Source organism: Aspergillus sydowii (genome assembly GCF_001890705.1).
Source record: "Aspergillus sydowii CBS 593.65 unplaced genomic scaffold ASPSYscaffold_14, whole genome shotgun sequence".
In the NCBI taxonomy this organism is placed as follows: domain Eukaryota; kingdom Fungi; phylum Ascomycota; class Eurotiomycetes; order Eurotiales; family Aspergillaceae; genus Aspergillus; species Aspergillus sydowii.
This window is the reverse complement of record NW_024467872.1, coordinates 214,944-230,533: the sequence shown is the minus strand read 5'-3', so window position 1 is coordinate 230,533 and position 15,590 is coordinate 214,944. Positions and strand designations below refer to the sequence as shown.

General features: G+C 49.8%; 6 protein-coding genes across 6 annotated transcripts; 4 read left to right on the top strand and 2 right to left on the bottom strand.

Moving 5' to 3' along the window:
• The first annotated feature begins 57 nt into the window (after positions 1-57).
• Positions 58-1,669, top strand: ASPSYDRAFT_81807 (sugar phosphate isomerase/epimerase family protein). The gene is made up of 7 exons (XM_040851111.1): positions 58-255; positions 310-403; positions 457-594; positions 655-813; positions 863-965; positions 1,022-1,194; positions 1,247-1,669. The coding sequence occupies exons 1-7, from the start codon at positions 153-155 to the stop codon at positions 1,350-1,352; spliced, it is 876 nt and encodes a 291-aa protein (XP_040697891.1). The 5' UTR covers positions 58-152; the 3' UTR covers positions 1,353-1,669.
• Positions 1,651-3,960, top strand: ASPSYDRAFT_50081 (nicotinate phosphoribosyltransferase). Its single transcript, XM_040848000.1, has 5 exons — positions 1,651-2,058; positions 2,117-2,200; positions 2,260-2,879; positions 2,941-3,376; positions 3,471-3,960. The coding sequence occupies exons 1-5, from the start codon at positions 1,953-1,955 to the stop codon at positions 3,686-3,688; spliced, it is 1,464 nt and encodes a 487-aa protein (XP_040697890.1). The 5' UTR covers positions 1,651-1,952; the 3' UTR covers positions 3,689-3,960.
• A 140-nt stretch (positions 3,961-4,100) lies between these two features.
• On the bottom strand, positions 4,101-6,515 carry ASPSYDRAFT_61428 (transcription factor domain-containing protein; the record flags this gene model as incomplete). Its single annotated transcript, XM_040849986.1, has 2 exons — positions 4,101-5,873; positions 5,934-6,515. 2 exons carry the CDS (start codon positions 6,513-6,515, stop codon positions 4,101-4,103), a joined length of 2,355 nt encoding a protein of 784 aa, XP_040697889.1.
• A 1,466-nt stretch (positions 6,516-7,981) lies between these two features.
• Positions 7,982-8,206, bottom strand: ASPSYDRAFT_93842 (putative TOM core complex subunit Tom6; the record flags this gene model as incomplete). Its single annotated transcript, XM_040852891.1, has 2 exons — positions 7,982-8,035; positions 8,105-8,206. The coding sequence occupies 2 exons, from the start codon at positions 8,204-8,206 to the stop codon at positions 7,982-7,984; spliced, it is 156 nt and encodes a 51-aa protein (XP_040697888.1).
• A 179-nt stretch (positions 8,207-8,385) lies between these two features.
• Positions 8,386-10,777, top strand: ASPSYDRAFT_50075 (beta-catenin-like protein 1). Its single transcript, XM_040847999.1, has 9 exons — positions 8,386-8,594; positions 8,645-8,696; positions 8,753-8,991; positions 9,043-9,149; positions 9,200-9,434; positions 9,481-9,574; positions 9,623-10,137; positions 10,192-10,594; positions 10,647-10,777. The coding sequence occupies exons 1-9, from the start codon at positions 8,568-8,570 to the stop codon at positions 10,727-10,729; spliced, it is 1,755 nt and encodes a 584-aa protein (XP_040697887.1). The 5' UTR covers positions 8,386-8,567; the 3' UTR covers positions 10,730-10,777.
• Positions 10,778-10,989: 212 nt separating this feature from the next.
• Positions 10,990-15,320, top strand: ASPSYDRAFT_50074 (DNA-directed RNA polymerase II core subunit RPB2). Its single transcript, XM_040847998.1, has 2 exons — positions 10,990-14,844; positions 14,926-15,320. The coding sequence occupies exons 1-2, from the start codon at positions 11,240-11,242 to the stop codon at positions 15,086-15,088; spliced, it is 3,768 nt and encodes a 1,255-aa protein (XP_040697886.1). The 5' UTR covers positions 10,990-11,239; the 3' UTR covers positions 15,089-15,320.
• Positions 15,321-15,590: the final 270 nt, after the last annotated feature.

Below are 15,590 nucleotides of genomic sequence, written 5' to 3'. Positions count from 1 at the left end.
GTCAATGCAGCCCGCTATGAGCCCTAACCCGGAAACGAAAATCCGACCAACAGGGCAAGTATCCCCTCGATGCGCATTGTATTTATAGCGAGTACGGTATTCGCAGCTTGCTCGTTCTGCGCTTGCACAAATATTTCGTGGATTCTGTAATCATGGTCGTCGTCTCGCGCTTTAGAGCTACCTGGGGCATTGAGCCCGGCCCCCAGCTGTCGGAGTGGAAGAAGAAGTTCGTCGAGTGGAAGGCACATGGATACGGTAGCTATTCAGCATTACTTGAATTACAGAGGATGGGGCTGACTATTGTTAAAGACGGAATTGAACTAGACATTGCCAGCCTGAGCGATGACGACCTTCAGCTACTACGCCGCAATTGCGACGAGGCCGGCCTCGAAATAAACGTCATGTCCGTATACCACTACTCTACACTCGTGCTTCAATCAATTGACAATGACGCAGCTTGTTCTCAGCCTGGCCGAGTTATGCTGGTCGCCGTCCTCCCGGCCTCACACCAGACGACCATGCTGAGCTCTTCCGGTCACAGCTTCGACGCGCCTCAGTCCTAAAACCAACCGTTGTCAATGCTCAATCGGGGGCGTAAGTATATTAAACTCCTTGAACTGTTTAAAGCACCTGACTAACTGTTCTCCCACGCAGTGATCACTTTAGCTTGGACGAGTCCGTCGCTTTCTACAAAAAGGCTCTCCAGGTCGAGAAAGAAGAGGGCTTCGCTGGACGAGTCTGCCACGAGACGCACCGCAACCGGTCTCTCTTCACCCCCTATGCTGCGGACTATATCCTGCAAAAAGTGCCTGAGTACGTGGCTGCCCTGGTTGGCCTCTCGGTAGCCTACTGACAGACACAGATTAACAATCACCGCCGATGTCTCTCACTGGGTCGTCGTATGCGAGAGACTGCTTGATCTCAATCAAGAAGACCAGGAGATCCTTACTCGTATCATTCCACATGTGAGGCTTAGTACAGCAAAATAAGGAATCATTTTCAAGTATCTAATCAGCATCAGGTCGGCCACCTCCACACGCGCATGGGTACGACACAGTCCTCGCAGTGCCCAGAGCCCCTAAATCCAGCCTTCGCCGCCGAAAAAGAATTCTTCGATAACTTCTGGCTCCGGGTTGTCAAGCACAAGCAACAGACAGATCCCAATGGCCGGCTAACCTTCGTGCCGGAATATGGGTGAGTGTGGACCGCCACTATCTTGCAGGTTACAGCTCTAACTATTGTTTAGACCGTTCCCGTACCACCCCATAGGCACCGCCTGGAGCCATGGAGATCTAGCAGACAGTGAGGGAAAGCGATTGGAAGCGCTCTTCAAGAGTACTCTTGGGCAGTAGAATTAGGGTTGCCGATTAGACGGTAATAGATAGACACGCTAGAAACATATATCCTGCGATCCCCATACAACCATCACTATTTAATAATTCTGTCAACGCCAACCACAACCAGCTATCATAAAAAATAATCGACAAGTTATCAAAGACAATCCCCCACCTTCGGAAAGTGCTGTGCTCTCGGCCTTTGGCCGGTGCTCTCGCCGAAGTCGCACGACCTCCGAGCCCCGCTATACCTAAGAGTCCGCGCACTATGAACGTAACGAAATTGCAGCTGCCGAACTATTGCCGGAGAGAAGAGGACTTGCCGCCATTCGTCAATAACCTAGACGATATCAGACACAATATAAGTAACCACCAGTAATGACGTCGCGGTAAATGCCCCTCGTGCGCCAATGCAAACACTGCAAACCTTCCTGTTTCGGCACTGTTCCCCGCGGCTTAAATAACTTCAACTGACGCTTCAATTCTTCAATGACTCAAGTTCTTGTGCCTGGCTGTCTGTCTACACTCTTTGCGCGTGATTTCAGTTAGATCTGCGCCTCCATTATTCTAGCACAGGTCCAATTGGTGTAGTTTGTTTCTTGTCGCAGAAACTTCACCATGGGCGAATCGTCCCCGCTCCCGGAGGGGATCACCTCTCTGCTTGATACGGATCTGTACAAGCTGACGATGCAATGCGCGATCCTCAAATACTTCCCAGACGTCTGTACGTACTAGTTATTCTCTTTGTATCATATGCCGATCAGTCTAACATCACTGCGCAGACGTCACCTATGGCTTCACGAATCGCACGCCGGATATGAAATTGACGCGGGCCGCATACAAATGGATCCTGGCTCAGTTGGACAGTATGTGAAAGGATCCTGATTCTAGTCGTCACACCGCTAAATACATTATTCCTCTACAGAACTCGCGAATGTTCGGGTTACGAGCGACGAGATCGAGTTCTTGAAGAAGCGATGTCCCTACTTCAACCACGCCTACCTAGACTACCTCACGACATTCCGCCTCAAGCCCTCAGAACAGGTCGAGATCAAGTTCACGCCTGCGAAAGACACAGGCAGCGACAGCGACCTCGGTGACATTGAATACGTCGTCAAGGGTGTCTGGGTGGAGACCATTCTATACGAGATCCCGCTGTTGGCGTTGACCAGCCAGGCATACTTCATGTTCAGCGACAGGGACTGGGACTACGAACACCAGGAGGAGAAGGCATACCGGAAGGGCTACGTCCTGTTAGAGAACGGCTGCACGTTTTCAGAATTCGGAACCCGGCGGCGCCGCGATTACCATACCCAGGACCTAGTTATGAAGGGACTGTGCCGGGCTTCGCGGGAGGGACAGGCCAAGGGTGTCCCCGGTGTTTTTACCGGGAGCAGCAATGTCCACTTCGCAATGAAGTATGATGTTGCTCCTGTCGGCACAGTCGCGCACGAATGGTACATGACCATCGCAGCCATCACAGACGACTACGAGAACGCAAACGAGATGGCTTTGAAGTACTGGCTCGGCTGCTTCGGCGAAGGCGTACGCAACCCCCAACACAAAGTCTATGTAAAAAAAATTAGATACTAACGGCCACTACTAGGTCCTCGGCATTGCCCTAACAGACACCTTCGGCACCCCCGCCTTCCTCGATGCTTTCCGCAAGCCCATCCCCGCATACACCTCCGCCGGCGTTGGCGCCGTCTCAACAACCCCCTCCGGACCAAGCACAACAACCGAATCAAACATTCAAAGCGAAGCAGAGACAAAGCCACCCATCTCCGCGCCACTAGAGAGTGAACACGCCAACCCGACTGCCAAGTCTTACGCAGATGTCTACACCGGCATTCGCCAGGACTCAGGAGACCCAACGTACTTTGTGAAGATGGCGCGCGACTTCTACGACCGCGAGGGCATTAAGGGGACCAAAACGGTTGTGTTCTCGGACTCCCTAGATATCGAGCACTGTCTTGAGTATAAGGTCATTGCGGAGGAGGCCGGCTTTAAGCCTGTTTTTGGGGTTGGGACTTTCTTTACCAGTATATATCTCTCTCTCTCTCTCTCGCTCTCGCTCTCGCTCTCTATCCACGCCAAGAAATTTATGGAGAAAATAAACTAACTCTATAAACACAGATGACTTCATCAACAAGACCACAGACGAGAAATCCAAGCCACTTAACATCGTCATCAAGATCTCGTCCGCGAACGGCCGCGCGGCTGTGAAACTCAGCGACAACATGGGCAAGAACACAGGCGACAAGAATACAGTGCAGTCCGTGAAGAAGAGACTAGGCTATGTCGAGCACGAGTGGGAGGAGGGCGATGAGAAGAATCGGTGGGCGAAGAAGTGATTCACCGATCTGTCTATCTGTCTTTTGAGCCTGATACCGATACCGATACCCGGGCATTCAACTACTTTTGAGTGATCTTAGTAGTACTTGTGTTATGAACGAGACAAATAAGTGCGAGGGGAAATGGAGAGGAAAGAAGAGATTGCATTTCGGGGCAATAGAATAGAGCATACGTCACAATACCATGCATCATTCATTGGATTTTGGTTTAATAGTTTCTGCCTATTAGGTTAGAGAATGTCAGTACTACAAACTAGCTCCTTCAAGTCTTCCATCACGCGCCCATAAAATGATATATTGCATTGTGTACATAGAGATACAAAACAAAAAGTGCAGGTATCATCGATTCGAGACAAGGGAAAAGACCCAAGATGTAGTAGAAGAGTAATCATCACATCGTAAACGTAGCCAACTAAAACATTTCATCCCCAGAAAACGAAATTCCCAAATCTCGGTCTAGATCTCCTGTGATTCCGCCACTTAAATTCCCCTGTCCATGGCCTTGGCCTTGAGCTGGATTATGGCCAAGGCTAGTCGTTGGACCATGGCCTGGACCTGTTGGAAACGAGAAAATATCCCTGGCTTCGTTCGCGTTTGTGTCGTAGTATTCCGGGTTGGCGTCTGCCCAGCGGAGTAATTCGGTGGTCCAGTCTAGGTCAATGTCGAGGTCGTTGGATGGGTCAGGATTGGGAGGGGTAAAATTGGAGGTGTATGTGTTCAGGTCGAGTTCGAGGTCAGAGAAAGAGAATGGCCCAGTGGCTGGGGGAGGTTGAGGTCGGCTGTTAGGAGTAGTGTTGCTGCTGTTAACCGGTTCCATGAAATCGTTGGGTGGAGTGGGTTGATTCTGTCGAGGATTGGGCTGGGCCCCTTCTGCGGCGCTGTTATTACGCGAACCGCTTGGAGAAGCTGATGATGGAGCTGGTGGAGAACCAAGCTGATGTAGAATAGGATGCACAGTTTCAGGCTCTTTCTCGTCGTTAGGGGGCGTCCAGCGCCTAGGGTTGTCATCTTCCATTGGTGACGGTATATGTGATGGATTGGGAACAAAGCTCGCTTTGCGTGGCGAATTCTGAGGCTGCTCTGGAGGAGAGCCGTTGAATTGCATGATTTTCAAAAGCGCACTTGTGCTGGATTGCGCTTTTACAGCGGCTTCTATATTAGCCACTTCCATATCGGCTGCGGGATATATTTCTTTCAATCCCTGCAGTACTTGGATGCACCGCTGGAAGTTGGAAATGCTGTTTCGACGAAGAGTGGGATCGTTTGACATGGAGTTGGCCAAGTGAGCCACGGCCGCCGGTAAGATGACGGTTACGCCAGACTGAGGGAGGTACCGGGTAAGATTTAGTTGGTTAAGACCCTGGATAATCTGGGTAATTCCAACAGCAGCATCCTGCATCTTGGTTTTTGCAACGTTTGCCAACTCAAGGCGAGACTTTGTTTGGTCTTTTACGGGTCCATATGCCCAGGGCCGATGCAACGCACTGACGGTAGCATGGTAGAGCATCCGTATCATGGCACCGTGGAGAAGTAAGACATCTTCTCCTTCGTTGAAATTCGTCTTCGAGGCAGGTATAAACTGGGCGTCTTTTGCTAGACCAGAAAGCCACGCGTCGAGTCGCTGACTGCATCGAGCCAACTCTGATTCGGAAGCATTGCGAGGTACAAGGGTGATTGTTGTTTTGTTCGTCATGCCGAATTGAAACTGAGAGGGAATATATTGAGCAAACAGAACTCGGCCAATGCACTGGCATAGTTTGGTTTTCTCAATGAACATAGTAGCAAGGCGCTTCCGATGTGACGCATCCTCCAATTGCCGACAGTGGAACAGCTCAATGACAGCTGGATGGAATGGCTCGGGGTCAAAGTCATCCAGCGTTAGCATTGGAAGGTTACTTGAGCCTTCGTTGACCTGTGTTGGCCGCCTCAAGCCCATAGCTATGAGTCGATCCCGCGCAAACAAGCACCACCATAAACGCGCCCTCAACCGTTTTGTCCTTATGTCGAGGTCGGCAGGTGATGGATCTCGGTTCAACCCTATAGAATGCGCATTGGTACTGCAGATGCCAATCCAATCCCATATGTCTCTCTGCGGATTATTCATGTGGTCGGTCCAGTAAGTCATGAGAAGGAGGGTTTGCACAACAACTAAGCGATCTTCTTCGCAATCAAGCGAATAGAGTAACTGTGTAATCATCAATTGTCAGTTCTGGCAGAAGGTGTGACACCGTGCGTTTGAACATACCCTTAGTCGTGTATAGAATGCATTGCGAGCGGCTTTTCGGGTTGCGTACCCAGCTGCCTGGAGATGCTTCAAGTCGACAAAGGCTGTTGCCACAAACATCACGGCCTGGAATAGCATAAGACTAATGTCGCCCTCAGGGTCATTCTCAGCAACGCGCCGCAGAAACTCCTGTAAATTCAACACAGGTAAGAAGCTATGGACCCATTTAATATAGCAACGTAAAAGTTCAGTCCGGAGCCCGCTCTCGGGGATTGTCAGCGCCCCTCGAAAGCGCAGAAATTCCAAGTCCTCCGGTGATATACGGGTGGGCAATGGCTTCAAGAAACGCGGCTCTTCATCCAGTATCGCAATCACTGGATCAAAATCCGGATCCAGTAGATCTTGCACGGTCGACACCATATTAGCAAGTGGTAAAGAAGCCGCGTGTGCCCGATTCCCTACCGACCTCCGGCTTGCAGAGAATGCGGAATCATGAAGCCATGGAGTGCGGGCATCGTAGCCCAAGGGGTTGCAGTTCCTCTTCATACTAGGCCCGTCATCGTCGAACTCAGCAGCGGACTGTTTCCGCTTATCATTGAACATTTTGCTCACAGATGATAGCCGGGCGCGTCCGGCGCACCGGAGATCAACGGTCTGGAGACGCTAATCAACGAATCTGTAAGGGGAAGTAGTCGCGGTTTTCTGGATTTCGAGCGGGGTCGAGACCAGCAGCTTTTTTGACGCACAATAATAACTCGGTGTTTGGAGAGAAAAACGTATGAGCGTCGAGCTCACACTGCTCATCTGCCAGCGAAATGGGTGTGTGGAGGCGGGGACTCCTCCGTATTTGCGGGCCATCCCCGCCTCTTTCCTCACAGCTCTTTCTGGTCCAATGGGCTGCATCGCATTTGACCGGTGAGAAATCGGCATTGGACGAACCAAGTTAGACGGAGCGACGGAGACGGCCTCGATTTGCCGAAATAAGTATCCGATATTTGGCCTTAGGCAACAACCACATCTGGGGCCAAACTCATACACAGTCCGCTAAACCCTTTTAAGAACTATACCTGACCTTTAGATATTACTATTTCTTGTAACGAAGCTCCCATCAGGCCGAAGAAAGAGGTACTGACATAAAGAGTGTAAGGAATTTGAGGAGATATTAAATTGTTTTGGAGTCCAGCCAGCAGAGCTCACTTTCACGAAGCATTTTTGTGCACCTCAAAAGGGGGTTCCAACAGTAAGAGGTAGCTTTGAGGGTTCAATATGACCAAAATGAAAATATTTTTGTAAGTAATGCTAGCAAATCTCGCTCTCCAAAGTTGCAGTCGATCCAGCAATGAGGCTAAGATGTCGCCTTGCCGTCCCTTAGGAGGCACCAGCACGAATATCTCATGAAACCCTCCGGAAGCAATAGCGAGAGATGCTTGTATTCTTATGATGAATGCAGAGAATATAAGGGTATATGTGCTTGCGCAACTTCAACGCCCTGAAAAGAGTGTGGTTGTGGCGGTCATACCGTGCGGCTATGGCGTTGACTGCGAGGTTCATAATTAAAACTTCGATGTGACCAGAAACTTCTTCCAATAGTCAGATGTAAGTACTAGGCATTACGAGTAAGTGCCGTCAAGAATATACGTAGTTTCAGAACAGCTGTAGCGTGACGATTGTCCAACAACTTGCAATCTCTGGGAACACAAGCTTGGACAAACTACAAAATGCCACTCCAACTAGAAGCACGAAATATGACAAAGAAAAGAAACTGCCGACGCGGAAAAGAGTTGCTAACAAGGCATGCTGAATTATAATATATCATATGTTGTTCCAAATAATTCTATCAAAACGCCAAACGGTATAGCGCATGCCCATAAAACACACCATATACTAGTAATACATGTCCGCTTCGAGCGTAAAGAGAGGTCGTTCGGATATCACTTCTGTCGGCGAGCGGCGCAAAGCGTTCATTTGCAACGCTCGAAGTTCATTTCGACGCGGTAAGGATTTGGGGAATTCGTTTAAGCACTTGGTTCATGAGTGATGGCGCAACTAACGGAGCAGCGACTGGGAACTTACGGAGGGAGGAGGAGCTCAGAAAGGCTGCTGTGGAGGAAAGCAACACCGGCCTGAAGAGCGAGTTAGTAATTTCTCGAGGCGAATATGAAGCGGTGACACCGCAGAGGTGATGGACGTACGCCGAAAACAAGGATGCTCCTAACGATGGTGGTGTGCTCAGGCGAAGTAACCTGCTCGTAGGCGGCCTGGAAAAGGCCCTTCTCGTTCTGTCTGGGAGCCATTTTGAGTAGTATGGGGAATTTGAATAGGAAGGAATTCGATTTAGGTGTGAAGTGTGCAGTTGACTGTTCGTCGAGGAGGTTGAAGATGGACGGGTGTTTGAGAGTTGTTCCGAGAAATCTGACGCCGATCTTGGCGCCATCTTGCGCTGAGAGCTTTTCGCGGCACCCGTAGTTGTCCCCGACCAGCTTCGCGGTTGGTGCGCGCGTTGACAAGAAAGATACGTCCAGTTATTTCGAAATTTGAATTATTATCTGTTACAATTTACTGTCTGTCCAGAATTTACTCCGTCTGACCTTTTCGGCGCCGATTGTCCTCCAGGGTGGTGTTGTCGCACTTAGTTGAGAACAGCCTTGCGCAACCATGACAAGCGTAGATGAGCTTTTCAAAGTAAGCCTGCTTCCCTACTCACGTCTGATTCTTTGTTACTTACAAATAAGAAACCACTATCGGCCGCGAGTGCGAAGCGGAAACTGGACAGCACCGACCCGAGTATGTTTGCATGCCAACGAGCTAGAGAGCCCGAGTTACTAAATCACGCGGATCAGATGAGCTATACAAAGCCGCCAAAATAGATGCGAACGGGGATGTCAAATCAAAAGGGAAGGCGCCAATGGTAGAGGATGAGGAGGGAGACGACGGTTATGCCGGTCCAGAGCTTCCACCCGATTTCGAATCAGAAGATATTCCCGATGACGAGGAAGGGCGTTTTTTCGGTGGTGGCATGGAACGGGAAACGGCCCAGGCCATGAATTACATCGATGAGCAAGATCAGGGAGAGGTTGCGGTATGAAGTGACGCTCTTTCCGGTTGTCAATTTGCACTGACTCGGGTATAGAACGAGAAATTCGACGCCGCATGGTTGAGACGCTTCGCCTTAAATTTCGAGAAAAAGATATCCAAGAACGCGGAGCTGCGTGGAAAGTTCGAAAATGATCCTCAAAAGTAACCGTCATCTTGGTTCTCACAACATGGAAGATATTGACGGATTATAGGTTCATGACCTCTGAAGCCGATCTAGATACCGAAATCAAGAGCCTGTCTATCCTTTCGGAACACACAGACCTATACCCCGAATTCACAAAGTTGGGCTGTTTTGGCTCTTTGATATCTCTTCTTTCACACGAGAACGCCGATATATCCATCGATGTGATCCAAATCATTAGTGAGTTGACGGACGAAGATGTTGAAGCAGAACAAGAGCATTGGGATATCTTGGTGAACGCAATGGTAAATTATCGCCACCTGTCATGGAGGACTATACTAATATGATTAGTTGGACGCGGATCTCATCGAACTACTCGCACAAAACCTGTCGCGTCTAGATGAGGAATCAGATGCCGACAGAGCTGGAGTATATTATATTCTCGGTTAGTCGATCATTCTAAAGGAAGAATTGCAACGGCTAACCTATTTAGGTGTTCTTGAGAATCTTGCCTCCCAGGCATCCATTGCAGAGAAGATTGGCCAAGATTCAAATACCATGCCATGGCTCCTCGCGCGTATACAGAAGAAAGAAAGGCCCGTGGGCCAAAATCAACAATACGCGGCCGAGATCCTAGCTATTTTATTACAATCTGGTTCCAAGAATCGAGAACGGTTTATTGGACTTGACGGGGTAGATGCTCTACTACAATTATTAAGTCAATACCGAAAGCGTGATCCCGAGAAGGACTCGGACGAAGAAGAATATGCCGAGAATTTGTTCGACTGCTTAACTTGTCTTGTCGATGATGATGCTGGAAAAGAGAAGTTCCTGGAGGGCGAGGGTATCGAGCTTGCCCAGATTATGTTAAAGGAGGGCAAGTTTAGTAAACTCCGCGCCCTCCGAACCCTCGACCATGCTCTAGGTGGTCTTGGTGGTGCGGCTGCCTGTGAGCGATTGGTTGAGGTGGCAGGGTTGAGAACTGTATTTGGCATGTTTATGCGCAAGGTATTACTCGCCCCAGTCTGTATTAGTTGTACGGCAACGCTAACTTCCAAGCAGCAAGAAAATCAAATAACAGAGCACCTTCTCGGCATCTTCGGATCCCTACTACGGCTCTTACCTGGTGGCTCAGCGCCCCGAATTCGCGCGCTGGCGAAATTTATGGAGAAAGACTACGAGAAGATTGAGAAATTGGTTAAATTGAGGCGTGACTATGCTTCTAGGGTATCGCCGGTCGAACAGATCATCCAGAAAGAGCGGACAAACTTCACGAAAGAGGAACAGGAAGTAATGGAGGCCGAGTGGCTTTCACGAAGATTCGATGCCGGCCTTTTCTCTTTGCAACTCATTGATGTCATTCTTGCATGGCTGGTGGCTGAAGATGATGGAGCCAAGAAAAAGATTGTATCGATCCTATCAGATCGTGATGAGGATTTGTCACTCATTCGGAGCACACTCCAAGGTAAGCTGATACTTTCCATTATATGTCTGGTTGTATACTGATGGGCATCCAGAACAAATCGCAGGGCTTTCAGAGGATGAACCAGGAGAGAAAGACCACAAGGAAATGCTACAAACCCTGTTGCAGTTTTTGTAAAATAAGCTATAGCATAATCAAATAACATTTGCATAGCATCGAACTCTCAGTTATCTATAGATTGCTTCGTTCAGTTCTTGTCCTGCCTTGGTAGGAAAGGTAGTGTTAGCTCTGATTGGCCAGTGCCTGACCATTGAGTATTAACGTGTCTGAGGCATGAACATTTTGTACACGTGATCTAACTTTCTTTCACGCCCGCTTTACCGCCTTCCCCCTGGGGATCCGCCGCTAGTGGCGCTTTGCTTCATCTCGAACTGACGGGCCTTTCGTTTCATTCAGCCTGCGTTCCTCCAGCATCCTCGACAAGGCTGGGGTATCTAACACTCCGTTCATTTGAGGTCCTCGCCGCTCCATTTAACTTTTGTTCTCCCATTTCAAAGACTTAACAGAAATTTTGGTATTGCAGCCCGACGACCTGCAGCGGATTTCTCTCGCTGAGCGCGTCGCGCCCTTTGCGCTCTCCGATTTTCTTTTTGTTCGTCCGAGTGTCTTTGATCGGTAACCGTCAAGATGGCCGACTATGGCGATGCCTACGATGAGGAGTATTACGATGATATGGATGAGGGGATTACGTCGGAGGATTGTTGGACGGTGATTTCGTCTTTCTTCGACACCAAGGGTCTTGTCTCCCAGCAGCTTGACTCCTTCGATGAATTCATTTCGTCAACGATGCAGGAGTTAGTGGAGGAGCAAGGACAAGTGACTCTCGATCAGACCCTCCCTCCTAGCGAAGATGAAATCGATCCCGTCGTTGTTCGCCGATACGAGCTGAAGTTCGGAACCGTCATGCTTTCGAGGCCATCAGTCACCGAAGGTGATGGCGCAACCACGATTATGTTGCCCCAAGAGGCTCGTCTTCGTAACCTCACCTACGCCAGTCCCTTGTATCTCGGGATTACGAAGAAGATCATGGAAGGACGAGAGCGCCTAGTGGCTGACCGCGACGATGATGATGTGGTGGATTCAAACGAAGATCGGAAGGCGGCGGGAACTTACCTTCAGTGGGAGCAGAAGGAATTATCTGCAGATCAGGCCAAAGAAGAGACCGTTTTTATTGGAAAGATGCCGATTATGCTCAAGTCCAAATATTGTATTCTCAAAGACCTGAGTGAACAGGCTCTTTACAACTGGAACGAGTGTCCTTACGACTCGGGTGGTTATTTCATCATCAACGGAAGTGAAAAGGTTTTGATCGCCCAGGAGCGCAGTGCTGGAAATACTGTTCAGGTCTTTAAGAAGGCTCCGCCAGGTCCAACACCGTATGTTGCCGAAATTCGCAGTGCCGTGGAGAAGGGTTCAAGGCTACTCTCGCAGTTGGCTCTCAAGCTGTTTGCCAGGGGTGACAGTGCCAAGGGAGGCTTCGGTCCTACCATTCGATCGACGCTCCCCTACGTCAAGACTGATATTCCTATCGTCGTTGTTTTCCGTGCGCTCGGTGTAGTGTCTGACGAAGATATCCTCAACCACATCTGCTACGACCGAAATGACACTTCTATGCTAGAGATGCTGAAACCCTGTATTGAAGAGGGTTTCGTTATTCAGGACCGAGAAGTCGCATTGGATTTCATTGCCAAGCGTGGTTCTTCCCAGTCCAGCATGAATCATGAGCGTCGTGTTAGATACGCTCGGGAAATTATGCAGAAGGAATTGTTGCCTCACATTTCTCAAAGCGAAGGCAGTGAAACCAGAAAGGCTTTCTTCCTGGGTTATATGGTGCACAGACTCCTTCAGTGCGCTCTTGGACGGCGCGATGTCGATGATCGTGATCACTTTGGAAAGAAGCGTCTCGACCTTGCTGGTCCACTGCTTGCCAACCTCTTCCGAGTCTTGTTTACCAGAGTTACCCGTGATCTTCAGCGTTACGTTCAAAGGTGTGTGGAAACCAACCGTGAGATTTACCTCAACATTGGTATCAAGGCCAGCACCTTGAGCGGTGGTTTGAAATATGCGCTCGCTACCGGTAACTGGGGAGAACAGAAGAAGGCAGCCAGCGCCAAGGCTGGTGTGTCGCAAGTGCTCAGTCGCTATACATATGCATCTACATTGTCACATCTTCGGCGAACAAACACGCCCATCGGTCGTGACGGAAAGATTGCCAAACCTCGACAGCTACACAACACTCACTGGGGTCTGGTGTGTCCTGCAGAGACTCCTGAAGGTCAAGCTTGTGGTTTGGTCAAGAACTTGGCGCTCATGTGTTACATCACAGTCGGTACACCCAGCGAGCCTATCATCGATTTCATGATCCAGCGAAACATGGAAGTACTTGAGGAGTTTGAACCTCAAGTAACGCCGAATGCCACCAAGGTCTTTGTGAACGGTGTTTGGGTTGGTGTTCATCGGGATCCTGCTCACCTTGTCAACACCATGCTTTCCCTACGTCGGCGCAACATGATCTCCCACGAAGTTAGTCTTATTCGAGACATTCGTGAGCGAGAGTTCAAGATCTTTACCGATGCTGGTCGTGTCTGTCGACCGCTTTACGTCATTGATAACGATCCCAAGAGTGAAAACTGCGGTAATCTAGTCTTGAACAAGGAGCACATCCGCAAGCTAGAACAAGACAAGGAACTCCCGCCAGACATGGACCCAGAAGACCGTCGGGAGCAATATTTCGGATGGGACGGTTTAGTCAAGTCAGGTGTTGTTGAGTATGTTGATGCCGAAGAAGAAGAAACAATCATGATCGTCATGACACCTGAGGACCTTGAAATTTCGAAGCAACTCCAGGCTGGCTACGCCTTGCCCGAAGAGGAGCACGATATTAATAAACGTGTGCGGTCGGTTCTCAGCCAAAGGGCCCATACTTGGACGCACTGCGAAATTCATCCCAGTATGATTCTTGGTATCTGCGCCAGTATCATTCCTTTCCCCGATCACAACCAGTCGCCTCGTAACACCTATCAAGCTGCTATGGGTAAGCAGGCTATGGGTGTTTTCCTGACTAACTTCGACCAACGCATGGAAACCATGGCGAATCTCCTCTACTATCCGCAGAAACCGCTAGCGACGACACGATCCATGGAGTTCTTGCGTTTCCGTGAACTTCCTGCTGGTCAGAATGCTATCGTGGCTATTGCGTGCTATTCGGGATACAACCAGGAAGATTCAGTTATCATGAACCAGAGCAGTATCGATCGTGGCCTTTTCCGCAGTCTTTTCTACCGTACATACACAGACAGCGAGAAGATGGTTGGGTTGACAGTTGTTGAACGGTTCGAGAAGCCGATGCGGTCAGACACGATTGGCATGCGGAAAGGAACCTACGACAAGCTGGACGAAGACGGCATTATCGCCCCAGGAGTGCGTGTTTCTGGTGAGGACATCATCATCGGAAAGACCGCCCCACTGGCTCCAGATGCAGAGGAATTGGGTCAACGTACCAAGGCTCATACCAAGCTGGATGTCTCGACACCGCTCCGTAGCACGGAAAACGGTATCGTCGATCAAGTCTTGGTGTCCACCAGCAACGATGACCTGAAGTTCGTCAAGGTCCGCATGAGAACGACCAAGGTACCGCAGATTGGGGACAAGTTTGCCTCACGTCACGGTCAGAAGGGTACAATTGGTATCACATACCGACAAGAAGATATGCCGTTCACTCGCGAGGGTGTTACGCCAGATCTTATCATTAACCCGCACGCCATTCCCTCGCGTATGACCATTGCTCACTTGATCGAGTGTCAGCTCAGCAAGGTTTCTGCGTTGCGTGGGTTCGAAGGTGATGCAACTCCTTTTACCGATGTCACTGTTGACTCCATCTCGCGTCTTCTTCGCGAGCACGGTTACCAGTCACGTGGATTTGAGGTGATGTACAACGGCCACACTGGCCGCAAACTAGTAGCACAGGTCTTCCTGGGACCGACCTACTACCAACGTCTGCGACACATGGTTGACGACAAGATTCACGCGCGTGCGCGTGGCCCGACGCAGATTCTGACCCGCCAGCCTGTGGAAGGTCGTGCTCGCGACGGTGGTCTTCGATTCGGAGAGATGGAACGTGACTGTATGATTGCGCATGGTGCGAGTGCCTTCCTGAAAGAGCGATTGTTCGACGTGTCCGACCCGTTCCGAGTCCACATCTGCGATGACTGCGGGCTGATGACCCCGATAGCGTAAGTGCTCTTGAAACAGTTTGATTTGTTGTTATGGATTTGGCCAGGATTCGAGCTAACGCAAGTTACCCCACGTTACAGGAAACTGAAGAAGGGACTCTTCGAGTGTCGACTGTGCAACAACAAGCACCGAATCTCTCAGGTGCATATTCCATATGCAGCCAAGCTTCTGTTCCAAGAATTAGCGGCGATGAATATCTCGGCTCGAATGTTCACCAATCGGTCCGGTGTATCCGTGCGGTGAGGGGCAGGCTCCAGTTACGGTGTACAACAGCCTTTCTTTTCGTCCGCTTTTCTCCCTCCACGCACTTTGTTTCTTTTTTACTTACTTCCTGGGCTGGCGATGTTTTTAATGTTCTTAATTTTGGGGGATATCAAGTAAAAACAGCCTTTGGCATTTCCTGGCGTATATGGACCGAGGTTGATAGCTTATTATACAATACAACCGATGATTGTCTTCAGTGAGCATTCTCTCGCGTAAGCCGTGTCTGGCTGTCAGACTGACGCTAAAGCTGCGAAATTGGCTTTTGAATCCTTTGAATAATTTGTAAGGTGCGGAGTCGTCCATCCAAAGACAGGGAAGATGCTAGACGAGCTCACGTCTCCAACAAGGCCATTGTCTGCACGAGGCTCGTCACTCAAGCCGTCCGACCACGTCGACGACCACTGCAGCATGACGCGCAGAGCCAGCCACCTATCATTCTGTCATCAATACATCGTGATCGACAGCTGCGAGATGCTCCAAT

Excerpts from the sequence above, each read along its gene's own strand:
- ASPSYDRAFT_81807 (XM_040851111.1), top strand. The coding sequence starts at position 153 with ATGGTCGTCGTCTCGCGCTTTAGAGCTACCTGGGGCATTGAGCCCGGC. Across the intron at positions 256-309 it reads GTGGAAGGCACATGGATACG|ACGGAATTGAACTAGACATT; the intron begins GTAGCTATTCAG and ends CTATTGTTAAAG. Across the intron at positions 404-456 it reads GGCCTCGAAATAAACGTCAT|CTTGTTCTCAGCCTGGCCGA; the intron begins GTCCGTATACCA and ends ACAATGACGCAG.
- ASPSYDRAFT_50081 (XM_040848000.1), top strand. The coding sequence starts at position 1,953 with ATGGGCGAATCGTCCCCGCTCCCGGAGGGGATCACCTCTCTGCTTGAT. Across the intron at positions 2,059-2,116 it reads CAAATACTTCCCAGACGTCT|ACGTCACCTATGGCTTCACG; the intron begins GTACGTACTAGT and ends ATCACTGCGCAG. Across the intron at positions 2,880-2,940 it reads TCGGCTGCTTCGGCGAAGGC|GTCCTCGGCATTGCCCTAAC; the intron begins GTACGCAACCCC and ends GGCCACTACTAG.
- ASPSYDRAFT_50075 (XM_040847999.1), top strand. The coding sequence starts at position 8,568 with ATGACAAGCGTAGATGAGCTTTTCAAA. Across the intron at positions 9,575-9,622 it reads TGGAGTATATTATATTCTCG|GTGTTCTTGAGAATCTTGCC; the intron begins GTTAGTCGATCA and ends TAACCTATTTAG. Across the intron at positions 10,138-10,191 it reads TTGGCATGTTTATGCGCAAG|CAAGAAAATCAAATAACAGA; the intron begins GTATTACTCGCC and ends ACTTCCAAGCAG.
- ASPSYDRAFT_50074 (XM_040847998.1), top strand. The coding sequence starts at position 11,240 with ATGGCCGACTATGGCGATGCCTACGATGAGGAGTATTACGATGATATG. Across the intron at positions 14,845-14,925 it reads GGGCTGATGACCCCGATAGC|GAAACTGAAGAAGGGACTCT; the intron begins GTAAGTGCTCTT and ends CCCACGTTACAG.